Raw genomic sequence first — 14,566 nt, forward strand, 5'->3', positions numbered from 1 at the left:
CCTCGTCCAGTTGTGCTCATTGCAGGTCTCGGTCGTCCTGTTGTAGTGGCACATGGGGACTACTGAAGTAACGGTTAAGTTGCATCCTTGTTCCACCACCGGAATGTCCTTCCCTCCAAGGCACCTTTTGCACTTCCACATCTGACAATTGTTGGTGACGTTTACCACGTCGCAAGTTTGGTAAGCTGGACAGGTGTAGCCTCCTTGAGTACGGTCCCGGGTACTTCTTTTCCATCTTATGCGGAGCCACTGGACCTGCTCCAATTTGTCACCCTCCGTCATTGCGCAGCAGAGTTGGACCATGGCACCAAGGACAAGGATACGCGTGACCCAGCAGACGACACTGCCACCTCTTGGGCCCTCGGTCTTCCCTGGCACCTCTCCGATGATGGTCTTCCAATCAGCAAATACCACCACGGCATCTGTGTTACGACAAATAGTGCATACTACAAACATGTGATTAGTTCTCTCTTGTATAACATTTTGACACCGGTACATTTACCCATTTTTCCTCTCCAGGATATAACACGCTCACAGTAGCATCTTGCCCTTGAGCTATAATTTCTGCTGCTCGGGGAGGACCGTCTGGCTGTTTTACCCAAACTTTTTGCCCCTGCCAAATCAGTGGAGCCAAATCCTCCCTCCCCTCTGGTGGTTATCATCACAGGTTTAGGTATTTCTTTTACCTTGGTTACAAGGCAAGGCTTCACTATCAATTGAGCAATTTTGTCCCCTCTTTCCAATGTAAGGGGCTGTTCTGCTAATAATTTGCATACCACTCCAATTTCTCCTTGATAGTCCGCATCAATTATTCCGGCTTGAATTGCTAACCCTTTTAGTGATAACCCACTTCGTGGTAGAATGTGTCCATATGTCCCTGGTGGACATTGGAGCCCCAATCCTGTTTTCACTATTTGGATTTCGTTGGGAACCACAGTGATGTTTGTGAGGATTTTCAAATCCAATCCCGTTAAGCCTGGAGTAGCTCGTACGGGAATTTCATCTTGAGGATCAATTTTCCACATTTTAATTTCCCCATTGGAATTTTGTACCAGTTCCCCAATTATCATTCGTATTAGGGGCGTTATTCCCGACCCAAGCGGTCTATTATTAATCTGATTCACCGCCTCGGGTAAGTCTTTGCACCATTTGTCCAGCGTTCTGTTTCGAGATAGCTTTTTCAATGTTTCCTTTAGAATTCCATTCATTCGCTCTATTAACCCATTAGCCTGCGGATAATAGGGAATGTGATAGATCCATTCTACAGGGTGAGTCTTTGCCCACTCTTTAGACTCCTTTTTCCCCTATTTTAATTCGCTCAGACACATACCATTTCCATTTGATAATACTAGCTTCCTGTGCGGTTCCTATTCTATGTGTCGTCGGGTTACCTTTAACCCATGTCAAAATCGGTATATGTGTTCTCATTAACACCTCATGGCCCACCGTTTGAGCCTCAGTTTCAACCAATGCCCAATAGCATGCTAATAGCTGCTTTTCAAAAGGTGTGTACCTTAGGCCTGCTTCTGGTAGCTTTCTCGACCAGAATCCCAAGGGTTTACGAATCCTATCTTGCTTTTGCCACAAACTCCAGTTAGCGTACTCATTTAACACTGACACCTGTAATTCTACCGGTCCCGATTTCATTTTTCCCAATGACACTGCTTGCTGTATCGCTTCCTTCGCCATATCAAATGATCGCTGTTGTTCTTCTCCCCAACTAAAGTCCTCCTTTTTCTTAGTGCATTTGTAGAGAGGTTGAAGTATCTGTCCCAAATGAGGAATATGATTCCTCCAAAATCCAAACAACCCGATGTATTTCCTAGCATCTGCCTTGGTGTGTGGAACTGGAAAGTTAGCAATTTTAGCCTTAGCTTTTTCTGCCACTTCCCTTTCCCCTTTGTTCCAGATGATTCCTAGAAATTTCACTGTTTGCGAAGGTCCTTGGACCTTTGCAGGGTTAATTTCCCATCCGAACCCTTTCATGTGCTGTATTAGCTGTCCTAGAACTTCCTTCACCTCTTCCCCGCTCGTTCCTTGCACTAGTATGTCATCGACATAATGTGATATCATTATTTCTTTAGGAACTTTTAGCTTTTCCAGGTGCTCTGCTACCACCCGGTGGCAGATTGTGGGATAAATAACCCTGAGGTAGTCTGGTAAACGTGTATTGGCGCCCTTCCCAGGTAAACGCAAATTGATTCATCCTATCCTCAGGAATGGGAATAGTGAAAAATGCGTTAGCCAAATCTATGACCCCATACCACGTTCTGGGATGATGTTGCACTCGTTCTATAATTGTCACTGCGTCGGGCACCGTGGAAATCAATGCAGGTGTGTGTTTATTCAATCCTCTGTAGTCTACTGTCATCCTCCAAGAGTTATCTGATTTCCTGACTGGCCACAACGGATTGTTCCAGTTTGTCGTCACCGTTTTCAATACACCAGCTTCTAAATATTCTTTAATGGTCGCCGAAATTTCTTCCTGTCCTCCAGGTATCCGGTATTGCTTTTGACTAACTACCTGTGTAGCTTGTGGTATCGGAAAAGGTGGCATTTTTACTTTACCCACCAATACTGCATGAACTTTCAGTGGATTTACACCGAATTCAAATCTCCCGGCTGTCAAACAAAGTGTCATTCCGGCTAATATGTCCATGCCCACTATCCACTCTGGGATAGGGGTTACAATCACCATATATGTTTTTACAGGCATATTTCCGATTTTCAAAGGTAAGTTTACATGTTTTCCATAAACCACTTTTCCTCCTAGTCCTGTTAATGGTACTAGGGGTCCTTTCATTTTCTCTGGATTTCCATAAATTATTGAGGCCTCCGCCCCGGTATCTACTCACGCTGTTACTGTTTGAACTGATTTATCCCAATAAATTTCCATCCTCACATGAGGTCTAATATCACTAGTAGACCATCGCTGAGCCGGTTGTTGACGAGCGACCAGGGCTTGGCCATCATCCTATTCATCACTATGATGGCGTCGTTTATTTTTGCCTTTCTTCCCCTTTTTCCGTCGCTGCACTGCTGCTACTTGCCTTACTTCCTCCTCCTCCTCCTCCTCGCTTGACGAAGTCTCCTCCTCCTCCCGTGGTAAGGGAGGTGCTGTGGGAGGTGCAATAGGAGGAATGGTAGGAGAGACAATGGGAGGGGGCTTTATCAACTCTTTGAGCATACTGGTTAACTCCGCCACGCCCATCGTCATTTGAGGAAAGCCTCCTCCAGAGAAACATCTAACCTGCAGTCTCTTCTGTCTGCATTTTTCAGCAAGCGCTGACGTAGGAACCCCGTCAATTTCCTCAGCTGGAACCCCTGCTTTGATTAGTGCCCTCCACATATCACTTCTGCTTCCCTCAGGTTTTCCATTTTTCGCGAAACTGTTCCGATTTTCCCTCGGTTTTTCACGTGGTTCACGATCACGCGGCACACTCACGTTAGACCAGTCCCCGAGCGTTGCTAACTCCGCCAACCTACTTTTCACCATCGAGAATGTCAGGTCAGCGGCTCCCAACAAAATAGTTAATACCGCCGCTCTATAATGTGGGGGAGCATCATGTATTATCGCATCCCGGATCATTTTCGGGACCTCCCCATCTCTTATTTCCACAGAGCCATCACTCGAAATTGAGTGCCTCATACACAACCGTGTCAATCTCATCACTGCATCCCTGATGGTTGACCATTGCCCTCTCAGTTCTGGCCAATCTTGATATGATGGAAATATCAGCTGCGTGGCTGCCCCATATAACGCCGAGAGAGGGAGCCCTACATCACCGCCCATGACTCTGCACATTCCCTGGAATTCCGCGTTTAGCTGGCTATCGGTGGAAAGCGCTGCGAACCGCTGATAATCCCCAGCATCAATAATAACGGCATCAGCTGCTTCGTCTAGCAACCGAATGAGCCAAACATCGATCGGTTCACCCGGTTTCTGATGATACTTTGTTACAATATGAGTAGTCTCTTCCTGTGTATAATCTTCTCTAGTCATAAACAATTCTGCCTCTGGCTGCGCTTGTGGGACCAGCCCCCGCACTCGCTCGCCATTTTCATCCAGAATCGGTCGACCGTCCGCCCCCATCAGATCCTGGATTTGATCCGGTATCACGCGTCGCTGCTCTTTTCGTCGCGTGATAGGGTGTATCTGCAGCCCCTTTAACGAGGGATACAACCCGGTCTGTGGTGGCGGGTCCGGTCTTACACCTTTATCATATTCATCATCAACATAATTATCATCATCACCCCACATATCCCCGTTCCACTCCTCCGGATTCCACTGCGCTGAGAGCCCAGTGGTGAATGAACGGATTTGCGCTTGTTCTATTTTACGAGGTTTCTTCTTTCGCCCTCTTCGCGCCACTCGGGAGATATGCATTACAGCTCTTTTCGTTATACTCTGCATTTTTGCCAAATGCTCCTTTAATTCTTTCACTATAACCTCTAGCTGGATAACCTCTTGCGCCTTTTGATTTTCTGCGCTTCTAACCTTATCCAACTCCAACACGCAATTTTTCCAAGTTTCCGCACACATCCACAACATCTGCTCCGTGCCTCCCAGCGGAGCACGAGCATTCACATCCACCCGCTTCAACATATCACATAATGCCAGCGGCGTGGCAGCGGGATTCATTCCTGTCCACAGTCCGGGGCGTCCCCCACGCTCCCGTAAGACAGCTTCTATCTCTCGGAAAGTGATTCCTTCCCACCCGGGCGCCACCTCCTCCTCTGGTGCCTCTTGCGCACCCTTAGTTTTCCCTTCTAAAACAACGCATCCTGTTTTTATCTCCTGCGCGTAGCCTGCACGATCCTGCCGACAACGCCAAAAATGTTTTATTGAAAGGATCGGTGCTGGTCGGCGCTCAGGAGACAAAGATAACACTCAACAAAAGACCAACGTTCCCAAATGCTATTTAGCCTCAATAACTGGCATATTTATTTCGACCAAATGCAAGTTCTCAAAACACGGTTGACATTGCGTGAAATCAATCATATGAGCCTCTTACCTATGCCGAGAAGGTGGAGAGCCGTCACCCAGGTAGAGGTCCGCTTTGTCAACCAGCTGGGCGTTCGTACGAAACCCGCAGCAGACTCTACCTGTTTGTGCTCTGCATCTCTCTATTATACTTTTCAGTTGCGTGCGAGAGAAAGGGCGGGTGGCCTACCCGTCCCACCTGGCGCCGCAACAATTGTAGCCAATTTACATTTGACACCTAAGTGTGTCCTTCAGGCTCTGAGAAACATAACAATCAAGATATCCCACAACAATGGTCGACTTTGAACCAGATAACAAGTGAGTGTGAAACGGTCAAGACGTCTTGACTAGAAAAACAAGTGAGATAACAGTCAAGATATCCCACAACAATGTTGTCTTTGAACCAGATAAAACAAATGAGATACAATACAATGTCGTCTTTGAACCAGATAAAACAAGTTAGATACAATACATTCGGGTATTCAACGGTTATGGGAAGCATCACTAATTAACACTCCTTTCAGCTGGTTTAAGCAGGGGAACTTTCCGTACCATGCATGATTTCAAACCATGACGTCTTAGTGTATTACCAACAGTCACCTTAGAAACAGTGGTCCCAGCTGTTTTCAGGTCATTGACCAAGTGCTGTCGTGTAGTTCTGGGCTGATTCCTCAACTTTCTAAGGATCATTGAGACACCACGAGGTGCTATCTTGCATGGGGCTCCATTCTGATTGAGATTGACCGTCATGTTTGGCTTCTTCCAATTTCTAATGATTGCTTCAACAGTGGACCTTTTTTCACCAAGCTGCTTGGCAATTTCTCCGTAGATCTTTCCAGCCGTGTGGAGTTGTATAATTTTGTCTCTGGTGTCTTTGTACAGGTCTTTGGTCTGGTTTGGAACCAAAAGGGGATCCAAAGGAGGGAGGGAAAAAAAGTTGAGATGGGAAAGATGACCAGAATGGATTATGCTAATAAGAATGAACACAATAGAGGGGGAACAAGGAGCTACATTTACATCCTGTTTTGGTGATTTCCTGCATCTCAGAGAAGGCATTGATTCTATAAAGAAAAAAAAAACGCATCAGTTTTATGCATTAAAGGTACTGTTGGCTAAACTTGTGCCTACTGCCAACCCTCTTTCAACAAATATGGGTGTTGGAAAACTGATTTATCTTAACATCATTCAATCCACTGTAATTTTTAATATAAATCTTTAATTTACACTGGCACAGCTCTACCTCTGAAATTTCACATGACTCCCAGTTAAAACAGACATCTAAAATTACATTTAGTACATTCATGTATACATAACATTCAGTAAACTAACCACTGAACATGGTGCCTAAAATAGAATACAAATGACTATGTAGCAGGTCATACAATAACTACAGTGAGAACAGCTAATTCGCAAACGCAAACAAAGTAAGCTTCCACTTGGAGACCACCTGTTGGCGTCATTCATTAACAGAGTAATGGTACCATGGAGTCTTTCCTCGCTACATATTTCACCGCATATTTTCTCCATAACCGTACATAAGCATACACTTCCCACCAATGATTAACATAAAATAATGAGACTTACCTTCCCATTAAAACCAGGAGTGTTCGCACTTCAAGTAGTCAAATCCAACAGCAGCAAAATGTTCCACAGTTAAATGAGGAGCGCTTTGTTCTTAATCAGGACGCCCTGACAAATTGGTGTTAACTCACTACTGTTCAGGGTTGTTAATTACATAGCCAATCACTACCTTCAGCTTGTTAACTTCGGCAATGCCTATTGATGGAGTGCAGAAGGAGCATTTTTTTCCACAATCCACTCTCATTTGAGCTGCGTTTTTGGAAATGACAATGCTCACCCACCTACTCATATATAAATTAATCAAAATGATCAATGTGAATGTGACGATACAGTACAGTAAAGCTGAGTGATTCTAGACAGCGTGTTTTTTCCATGAACATAAAGGTGTCACGGACGAGACTCGGGGGTGGACCCAAATGCACGACTCAGGTGAGAGGTAAGCAGTGCGGAATAAGCCTTTATTCGTTCCAATGTCGGTTACCAGGGAGTCAGTCCAAACAAGCAGCAAGATCAGTAACGGCAGGCTTACGGGGTAGGTCGGGAGACAGGCGTTGGTCGGTACACGGGAGGTAGACGTCAGGAGTACGGTAGTGCGGGAACGAGGCATGAGAGGCAACGATCTAGCAGAGTCTCTGTCGTCCCCCGGGTCCTATATGTACTGGGTCTAATCGGAGGTCATGAGGCGCAGGTGTGACCCTTCCGATTAGACGGCCACGCCCAGCCCTGGCTGGAATCCAGGATCATGACAAAAGGCTCCTCACACTAACTTAAAAATATCATTAAAGCAGTTACTTTCTTTCTCAGAGAGGTTAGATTGGTTCATTAGGTAATGTTATAAGATTTTTGTGGAGAGTGTTGAAATATCTGGCGGCATGGTGGCGCAGCTGGAAAGCGTTGGCCTCACAGTTCTGAGGTCCCGGTTTCAATCCCGGACGTGCCTGTTCTCCCCGTGCCACTGTGGTTTTTCTCCGGGCACTCCGGTTCCCTCCCACATCCCAAAAACATGCAACATTAATTGAACACTCTAGATTTCCCATGGGTGTGATTGTGGGTGCAGCTGTTTGTCTCTATACGGCCTGCGCTTAGCTGGTAACCAGTTTGGGTTGTCCCCTGCCTCCTGCCTGTTGACAGCTGGGATAGGGTCCAGCACTCCCCACGACCCTTGTGAGGATACGCGACTAAGAAAATGGATAGATGGATTATAATATCAGTAATTATGTGTGTACCCCTTTAAGAGCAGAGGTGGACCTGTGTAAGTGAGACTTGGGGGAGTGGCAAAAAAGCTGTTGTCAGTGAGGGAGCTCTTGGTGTGTACTGCAGGATTTGCTCAAAATAAAAACGCACTTAAAAAAAACCCAGTGGTAACTCTATTTACCTCATTCCCTTTCCTGAGGCCATTACTGGATAAAAAATACATTTTTTAAAACATAATTGTATAACCATCAGAAAAAAATTCCTTCCATTTGAACTACCAATTTGAGACATGGATGGCTGTCATTAAAAAGTTTTGTCAATATTTTAGCTTCCAGTTTAACATAGATCATTTAGTTTGACATATTACCATTTCCAGAGGCGACAAATCCAATGGAATAAAAGGTAAAAAGATCAATAAGATAAAACGATAAACTTTCTTAATGATCAGACATGACTATACCACGTAGTTCATATCTCTAAAGACTCAACATTCCTTATAACAGAAATGCATTCTCTTTTCGACAATTAAGGAGTTTATCATTATCAGGAGTGTCTTAACTGTATCCTGTGTCCCCTTATCCTTCTGACTCACACAGTTGGTCTGGAAAAGATCAGTGATTAATTACTTCTTTGCTCTCCAAAAAAAAAAAAAAACGAGCAAAATAACTCTTTTACAGTGATTGCAAAACATCTTCTGCGTGAGCTGTCACCTAATCACGGTGGAATTCAGCGGGACTGCTATGCCAACTTTAAGGGAGCCCTTCAACCTTCTCAAATCACCACACCCCTGTCGTGTGATTGAATAACGTAGACGTGAGTCCAACTGTACAGGCGAGAGGACGGGCACTGTCTTCCGAAGTCTCCTTGCCATGAGAAGCTGAGCTGGACTATACCCATTCTCCAAAGGGGTATTCCTGTAAGCGAGTAAGGCCAGAAGGGGTTGTCTGCTTTCTTCAAAAGACCTTTAACAGTCTGAACCGCACGTTCAGCCTCTGCATTGCCTTGTGGGTATCTTGTGCTGCTGGTGACACTTTGTAAACTCTGAGAAAGCTGCTCTTATAAACTTTGGTCTCCACATCCGAGACGAGAAGGTCTGGTATCCCGTGACATGCGCAGATTTACTTAAGGTGGTGGATCACGTCATTTGAGCTTTTGGATGTCAGTAGAGCTATCGCCACATACCTCGACATGTAGTCCACAACCAGCAGGTAGGCCTTACTCCCGAGCACAAACAAATCCACTCCCAGCTTCTCCCCTGGTCGGCCTGAGTACGGTGATTCCATCATTGGCTCTCTGTGGTTCTGCCTTTACTTGCAGCGTGTTCGGCATTTAAGAACCAACTCATTCAGCTGCTGGCTCAGCCCGGGCCACCACAATGACTGTTGTGCCCTCTGTCTGCATTTTTCCACACCTTGGTAACCTTTGTGTATTTTCCCAAGGATATTATTTCTCATTGCTGAGGAAATGACAAGTTTCTGTCCCTTCAGCAAGACACCATTCTGGACTGTGAGGAACGCCTGCTCTGCCCAATACAGCTTGAGTACTTGTTCTTTATGCCTGTATATAGCTTAGCCTTCCGCGCACAGCTACATCACACACGCACAGACACAGTCCCTCCTCTGGTCCTCCCTCAGCTCTTCCAGGTAGTGGACACTTGCCTGCAGGTTCTCCATCAACACGTCCATGTAGATGTTGGTATCTTCAAACAGTTCCTTGTCTGTAGGCATTTCGTCCCTCTGTACAGGAGCTAATGACAGTGTGTCAGCTGTCCACAGGCACTTCCCTGGCATGAGTCGCATCCTGAGGCATTGGATCTGAGGAGGTAGAGCATCCAATGGCTGTGTCCCCAAGAGAATCAGGAGGGGTTGGTGGTCTGGCTCCAACTGGAAATGTTTCCCTATGACGAAGTTGGGGAAATTTCACAAGCCGAGGTCAGTCCCAGAGCTTCTTTCTCCACTTGCGTGTTTCTCTGCTCTGTAGGTGTGAGAGCCCGACACATGGAAGCTACTGGCCTCTATCCCTCATCCCATTTTTGGAACAGTAGTCCTCCCTACACATTGCAGAAACCTTAGATGGCGTTCCCGTTTGGAAAACCTTGACACTGTGAATATATCCCTGTTGAAAGTAATTCAGGCCTTTCTGAACACTCTGTGTCAATATTTCAGAAATCATGGTCAGAAAGGGAACAGAAAAACTATCAGGAAATCGCTGTAATGAAGCGCTCATAACATGCTTCGGCTGCACTGCGTCAGTCATTTTCATTGGTAGCTTGAGGTGCTTAACAACAATATGAAAGTAGGCGTGGCTTAGGCGCCCTGCGTGGATCCATCCATTGTGCACCGCTGATGCAGTCTCTTCGCAGATATTCTCTATTGCGCGCAAAAAAATAATAATCCAATGCAAATTGAAAGTATAACATACAGCTACTCTTTTTGTGGAATTTTGCAATGTGATTCAATGAGTGAGGTATGACTGGTTGTTACATCCAATGGCACAATTCACATATGTATGGTAAGACAGAAAATAAGAAGCCACTGGTTTCTTTTAACCAGCAGACGGAACTCCCTCTACTTTCTCTAACAACAACCTCTGCTCCGCCACTCTTACCTAGTTTACCTTACACCCTCCAACTTTTAAAGACATACACCCATAATTACAAATGTTACAGTACTTATGCACCCCATTAATGTTTTAGTTTAGTTTTATTATGACTGCGTCCCCCACCGCTGCTTTAGTTAGCAACACAGTCTGGGCAACGTAGAGCAAAGACAAGCTCGACATGCTGCTTATGTTTACTTTTGATATTAATGGAGAAAGTTAAAAAAGAAATGCTGCTGTTTTAAAGGTCAAGTGTCATCCCTATAAACATTCTAAAACAGATATTTAAATGAAAAATTAATATACCATTATTCACTTCAATGTTCATATGAAAAAATAAATATGAGCGGAGAGCGCTTCATCTATGTGTAAAGTTATGAAAGTTTCATTCGACATCCAAGTGGTCGCCATATTGGCTGCATCTCCTGCCCGTGACGTCACACCGGATATTCACCATTGAAAACACGCTGTGGCCCCTACTGTGGGACACGCCCCTTCAGACACGGAAGCTCTTTTCAAAGAAAAGAACATCTCACAATCGAGTGAAGTGTCTGGGGCAATATTACCCTATTGTTTCGAGGCATATTTAGGTGATATGACTTGAAACAATGATGATATGTGGATCACTTCTCACAACAGACTCCCCAACAGTATGACAGTATGTAGCATACTCAGCCGCGCGTGATGACAACGCCGCGTCCTGGGTGCAATGAGCCGATCACGGCTTCAGCCAGGGTGGCACCAAGGTAGCTCATCGCGGCGCCAAGCTGAGGTGACTCATCGTGGTGCCAAGCTCGGGTGGCTCATTCTGGCACTAAGGCGGGCTGCTTTACGGCGTTGTCGTTGCTCACGGCTGGGTGCGGCATTGTCGGCGGCATTGTTTACCGCTGCCGCCATCGGCGTTGTTGTTCATCACGGACAGCGGCACCTATGAACCACGCCGCAGACAGCGGCGGCTATGAAAAACGCTGCTGGCAATGGCACACAAAGCCGCTTGCGACGACAACACCACCGAGGCCATGATCAGCGAACGCGGCGAAGACAGACACCCAGAAAGTATGTATGAGCCAGCAATCCATTTTTTACGACAAACGGGGTCTCTTGGAAACTTATGAAGGGTGTTCGAGTGTTCGAGCAATATCCAGCAATGCAACAAGTCAGCATTTTGGCTAACACGAAGGAACAACGAGCTAGCTTTCCGCAGGTAAAACGAATGGAAAAAAAAGTCCACTAGAGTGTCCTACTGCCGTGTACATCAGTTCCTTCTTCTTCTTGAAAACAAATCCCTCGAGAGGATTCTCAAGGCGGGAGTTACAAAAAGCTATACACGTCAAAATCATGTTTTGTGATGAAAAAGAGATGGGTCCATACCGGCTGCTGTTTTTTTCTGAATATATATATAATATATTAAAAATCATCAATTTCATGACCTTTAAGATGGAATGACTGTTGGAGTATGCGAATATTCGACAACAAAGTGGTTAAACTGGATTAGATTTTCTCTTTTCCAAGTGGGAAAGGTTTGGTCTCAAGCCAAAGTAGAAATTGGAGGATTAGATGATGAGTAATTTTAAAATTCCACCTTGGCACAGCTTGATCCAGGATGAAAGCACAGACAATGCAGTGCACAAAAACAAATTCTACACGCATTGGTAATTCAGAACACTTGATGCGTCAATGCACAATTTCCATTTTCAGACTTCAAGCTCAATGCGTTGATTAGATATTGAGAATAATGCTTAAAAAGCAGGCCTCGTGGCGTTGACCTTCATACTTGGGAAGGTCACATGCGTTCTCAATTTGGAACAGTCATCGCGCATGATGTATCAATACACAATCTCCACTTTCAGGCCTCGAGCTCAATGCGTTCATCAGGTATTGAGATTTATACTTAAAAACAGGGCCTTAATGCCGGTGACCTTTTATGGCAGTTACCTCTCATACTTGGGAAGGTCGTACGTGTTCACAATTTGGAACATTCATTGCACATGATGTGTCGATGCGCAATGTGTTCATGAGATATTGAGAATTACGCTTAAAAAGCGGGCCTAATGTCGTTGACCTTCATACTTGGGAAGGTCACATGCATTAGCAATTCAGAAGACGTATCATGCATGATATGTTGATGCACAATCTCCATTTTCAGGCCTCTAGCTCAATGCGTTCATCAGATATTCAGAATTACGGTGAAAAAAATGGACCTAGTGGCGTTACCCTTCATACTTAGGAAGGTCCCTGTATTATTTCAATAATAAATATTGCTTGCAGCAGTTAGGGGTTTTACGGTCTCCCGCATATCAAATTTCTGTCTACTGACGATAATGAAACGACCAAGGTGTTTGCTTTTAACTTTATATCTGGCTGGACACACAACTTGAAATTATTGCTATATAAAAAACAGTAGGCGGTACGATGGAGCAGCTGGAAAGCATTTGCCTAGCAGTTCTGAGGACCCTGGTTCAATCTCAGCCCTCCTGTGTGGAATTTGCATATACTCCCCATGCCTGCATGGGTTTTCTCCGGGCACTCTAGTTTCCTCCCATATCCCAAAAACATACAACATTAATTGGGCACTCTAAACTGGCCCTAGGTGTGATTGCAAGTGCAACTTTGTCTTTCCCCATATGCCCTGCGATTGGCTGGAGACCAGTTCAGGATGTACCCCGCCTCCTGTCCGTTGATAGCTGGGATAGGCTCCAACACTCCTGCAACCCTTGTGAGGATAAGCGGCTAAGAAAATGGATGGATGAATGGATAAAAAAAACAGTGCAGCCTGCAAGATACAAAAGACAAGCCCAGAGGGAGACCCAGAAGAAGACACCCGATGCAGATGCATGTTCAGCATTTCTTGACTTGTCAAACTGAATATCCCTCAATAAAAGGTAAATATTTAATTTCATGTTTTAGAAGTTTAGTTTAAAAAAACATTTTGATACTGTGGTTGAACTCTCATGAAAGAAAGAAAGGCAAACATTTGCCAGAATAATCTTCACGTTGAAAAATAGCAAAACTGAAAGTTGAAAAGCGACAAATTTAAGAAATATTCTGAACTCATAATATGGGGAACGTCTACCTAAAATTAATTCTAAATTTAAATACTGATGTCTGGCTACTACACAATTACAACCAGCTAATGACAACTTCTTTATTGATCAAAGTGTGCTTTTTAAAAGGCATGAATAAAAACAAAGTGCTCTTCATAAATTCAAAAGGAAAAAGAAAGGACTCCAGCAAAACAAAATTCATTTTAAAGTACAGTGTGTGTTAATAGTTCCATATTCTAATAGTTGTCATTGCTACAGAAGGTAGATTCTTTATTTTGGGTCTCCATCTCACATTACTCAGCAAAGATTATGATATAAACTCATTAAGGATTCATGACAAAATTCAACAAGATTATAAATATAATCCATCCTCAACAACAATGACAACTATCAGAATGTAAAAAATGCAACACTGTTAAAAATTGTTGGGACTTACTGTACCTTGAAGGCTGTAACTCACTATTTTAAAATAAAACAAATCACAAAAGTATGTAGTACAGTGCACAGGGTTCATACTCAGTCTGACCCAAAAAATTTTAGGCTTTAGTCTTGGGCTTTTTAGGGGCATTCTTAGGGGCTGACATGAAAAATTTAGGGCCGACACGGAAAAAATTTGGGATGACATGAAAAATTTAGGGCCATCGTGGGAAATCAAGAGTAAGGAAAAAAGACTCATGCAATGGTACCATCAACCGTTCTTGGTTCATCAAATGTTCCAGTACCTCAGTACCTGTGACAGTGATCACCTGTCGCCCCTTGTGGTAGTTCTCATTGATATGACCATTGTCAATGTCTTCACATAACAGTCTACAGAAAAACAGATTCTAACTACAATTGCAACTATATACACAAATGTCTTCTACTGATGTCTGTCTCAGCACCCCTACTCTAGCTCCTTGAGCCTACCCAGTGCCTCCTTTATTTGTTGCTGCAGAGGTGCCAAAGTGGCTCTCTTGTCCTTTGCTCTGCTTCTGAGTGCATTGGCCTCGGTGATAAACCTCAGGTTCCTCTTTTCTTCTGCCTCCTCACACAGCCTGTCAGCCTTCTCAATAAGCGTAGATATGTCAGTCTCTATTCTGGCTTTTTTGGCTTTGAGGCAGTAGAGATGAAAAGTGGGCAGGTACGAAGTCTTACTTTCCCCACAGTGGTAGTTTTTAGCAATGTC

General features: G+C 44.4%; 1 protein-coding gene across 9 annotated transcripts in view; it reads right to left on the reverse strand.

Moving 5' to 3' along the window:
* Nucleotides 1–420: 420 nt before the first annotated feature.
* Nucleotides 421–14,566, reverse strand: part of LOC133493201 (zinc finger protein 771-like) — a 59,203-nt gene continuing 45,057 nt past the window's right edge. For 8 of the 9 annotated variants that reach the window (XM_061806271.1, XM_061806280.1, XM_061806276.1 and 5 more), the window contains one exon: nt 421–6,045. In XM_061806271.1, coding sequence (XP_061662255.1) covers nt 2,975–4,642 — 1,668 coding nt within the window. In that variant the 5' untranslated portion in view covers nt 4,643–6,045 and the 3' untranslated portion in view covers nt 421–2,974. The remainder of the gene's footprint in view (nt 6,046–14,566) is intronic. The other variant, XM_061806270.1, reaches the window with a different exon arrangement.

The sequence above is a fragment of the Syngnathoides biaculeatus genome, chromosome 20 (assembly GCF_019802595.1).
Source record: "Syngnathoides biaculeatus isolate LvHL_M chromosome 20, ASM1980259v1, whole genome shotgun sequence".
In the NCBI taxonomy this organism is placed as follows: domain Eukaryota; kingdom Metazoa; phylum Chordata; class Actinopteri; order Syngnathiformes; family Syngnathidae; genus Syngnathoides; species Syngnathoides biaculeatus.